Genomic DNA, 2432 nt, shown 5'->3' on the forward strand with positions numbered 1-2432 from the left:
TCTTGCCCTGGGCGCTGAGCCTGCCCGCCTCCCCCTCCCCTGCTCGGTCCTTTTTCCCTCCTGTCCCCGCTCTCGCGCTTTCCTCTTCTCACCTGGCCGGCGGTCCCGGCCGCCAGAGGACCCGGAGGGAGAGGGAATGGAGAGATCCGGCCTTCTCCTTCCCGCCCTGGGCCCTTGCTCGCGCCTGGTCCCTAGCCCGGCCCCGAGGTCCCCGCGTGGGGCCCCCAGCTTCCTCCCGGCGGACCTGTGTGTGCGCTGAAAGGAAGAGTTTGTTGGTGCAGGTGTGTGCGGGGAGTTTGTGCTGGCCGCCCGCGCCCAGAGCGCCCGGAGCGCCCGGAGCCTGGCTCCTGAAGGCTGGGGGAGCTGCTGGAGGCTGAGTCAGAGTGACTCAGGTGCGCTCGCAGGGCTCGCTGCTGCCGGGGAGGGGGCCTGGGAAGCATCCGAGCTTAGATCCAGGCCTGAGCGAGTGCAGGTGCTGCTGCCGCCCGTGCAGGGGAGGCAGTGACCTGAACGCTCCGGGCAGAGGGGCAGTCTGCCTGCAGAACTCAGGTGTCTGTGGACACTGGACCTTGATGCCTTGCATGTTGTATGTGTTTATGTGGACCTGGGTGCTGTGGGGCGATGTCCAGGGGGGCAGGGAACGGCCCTGTCTCAACTACATGTATGTGAGAGGGTATGTGACAGTAAGCCTGGGTTTTATGGCAGCATGCTAGAATGTGTGTGTGTGTGTGTGTGTGTGTGTGTGTGTGTGTATCTGGGTGTGGGAGGCAGTGTACCTTTGTGTGTATGTGCACACGTGTGTGTGTGTGTGCCTACATGTGTGAGGTTCTGAGGTTTGGTGTGGTTAGCATATCTGGGCATCTCTGGTATGTCTGTGGTAGGTCAAAATGTCTCATGCGTGTATGAGGAGTCTTGGGTGTATATGAGGGTGTGCAGTGGTGTGTCTCGGTCTGAAAAGGCACTGTGTCTGGGTGTCCTAGGGGGACAGGGCGCTGTGCCATATCTGGGGAGTGAGCAGGGAAACAGCTGGAGTCTGCAGGGGTGAGGTCTCAGGTGTGGAGGAGGCAGGTTTCTCGGTGACTGGGTAGAGGCCTCCGTCTCAGGCATGGGGAGCATTCCTCCTGGGGGGGGGGTGTGAGTGGAGGACATCCATCTCTGATGTGTCCCTCCTTCTCTACCTGCGGGTTTCTGATGGTTGAGGGTGGAGCTGGGGACCACACCCCTGATGTCTTGGTGTCTGAGGTGCCTACCCGGGCTCTGGGTCTGGGGGCGAGCGTACCATCCCGAGTTCCTTCTCCAGACATGCTGCCGGAGGCGGGCGCCCCGTGGCTGCTGAGGCTCCTGCGGGACACCCAGCTGGCCCAGTTTTACCGGTCCATACTCGAGGAGCTGAACGTTACCCGGCTGGAGCACTTCGACTTTGTGAGACCTGAGGATCTGGACAGCATTGGCATGGGCCGGCCTGGTGAGGGACCCCTAGCCCCGAGGCCCTCCTCTCTCTCCCCCCAACCTGTTAGTTGCTACAACCCCCATGCCCCTGCCACACCAGCCCTCTTCTTACCTTTAAATTCCTTGCATCATGCCCTGCCCGCCCCATACCACCCAGCCCTTTCATTCCGGTCTCCCCCAGCCCAGCGCAGACTGGCTGAAGCTCTGAAGAGGCACCGTTTGGGGCAGAAGCCTAAGAACTGGGTCTACAAGGTGTGTGTTTTGGGGCGGGGACGGGAGGTTTAAGGGGCTGGGGAATGGGCTGTGCTGAGTGGCAGGGGTCTGCAGGCTTCCACACCCCTGATTTCCCACCCCTGTTTCAGATCCTTGGGGGGTTTGCCCCTGAGCAGAAAGAGACCACCCCACCTTCAGACAACCCTCCATCCCTCCCTGAGCCAGAGGGAGGACTCAAGTGTCTGATCCCAGACGGTGCTGTGTGCAGAGGGGAGCTGCTGGGCTCCGGCTGCTTTGGTGTGGTGCACCGCGGGCTGTGGACACTGCCCAGCGGTCAGAGTGTGAGTCCTCGGGGGCCTGCTTCCTTCTGGGTGCCTGGGCCAGCTGCCCCTCCCTCTGCTGCCCCCTCGGCTCTGGCCCTGGTGTAGCTCTCCCTGCGGTGCCTGATGGTGCTTTTCCCACACCCCCAGGTCCCAGTGGCTGTCAAGTCCCTCCGGGTGGCTGCCGAGGGCTCCGGGGGCACAGAGCTGAGGGACTTCCTTCGAGAGGTGTCGGTCATGATGAACCTGGAGCACCCACATTTGCTGCGTCTGCACGGGCTCGTGCTGGGCCAGCCTCTGCAGATGGTGAGCAGACCTGGCGATGGCTCTCGGGACAGCCCCGGGCTGAAGTGAGACCGGAGGGTGGGTGGGCAGAGCCCCGTGGGGCCGGACCTCCGCTCATGAGGCCCCTGCCCCGCAGGTGATGGAGCTGGCGCCGCTGGGCTCCCT

At 63.2% G+C, this 2432-nt stretch overlaps 1 protein-coding gene across 1 annotated transcript in view; it reads left to right on the plus strand.

The window, feature by feature from the left end:
- Positions 1–1245: 1245 nt before the first annotated feature.
- Positions 1246–2432, plus strand: part of TNK1 (tyrosine kinase, non-receptor, 1) — a 9643-nt gene continuing 8456 nt past the window's right edge. Inside the window, exons 1-5 of the mRNA XM_006761703.2 lie at positions 1246–1465; positions 1631–1701; positions 1812–2003; positions 2133–2288; positions 2404–2425. Of these exons, the coding sequence (XP_006761766.1) occupies positions 1303–1465; positions 1631–1701; positions 1812–2003; positions 2133–2288; positions 2404–2425 (604 nt within the window). The 5' untranslated portion in view covers positions 1246–1302. The remainder of the gene's footprint in view (positions 1466–1630; positions 1702–1811; positions 2004–2132; positions 2289–2403; positions 2426–2432) is intronic.

Source organism: Myotis davidii, unplaced genomic scaffold (genome assembly GCF_000327345.1).
Source record: "Myotis davidii unplaced genomic scaffold, ASM32734v1 scaffold37, whole genome shotgun sequence".
NCBI lineage: Eukaryota > Metazoa > Chordata > Mammalia > Chiroptera > Vespertilionidae > Myotis > Myotis davidii.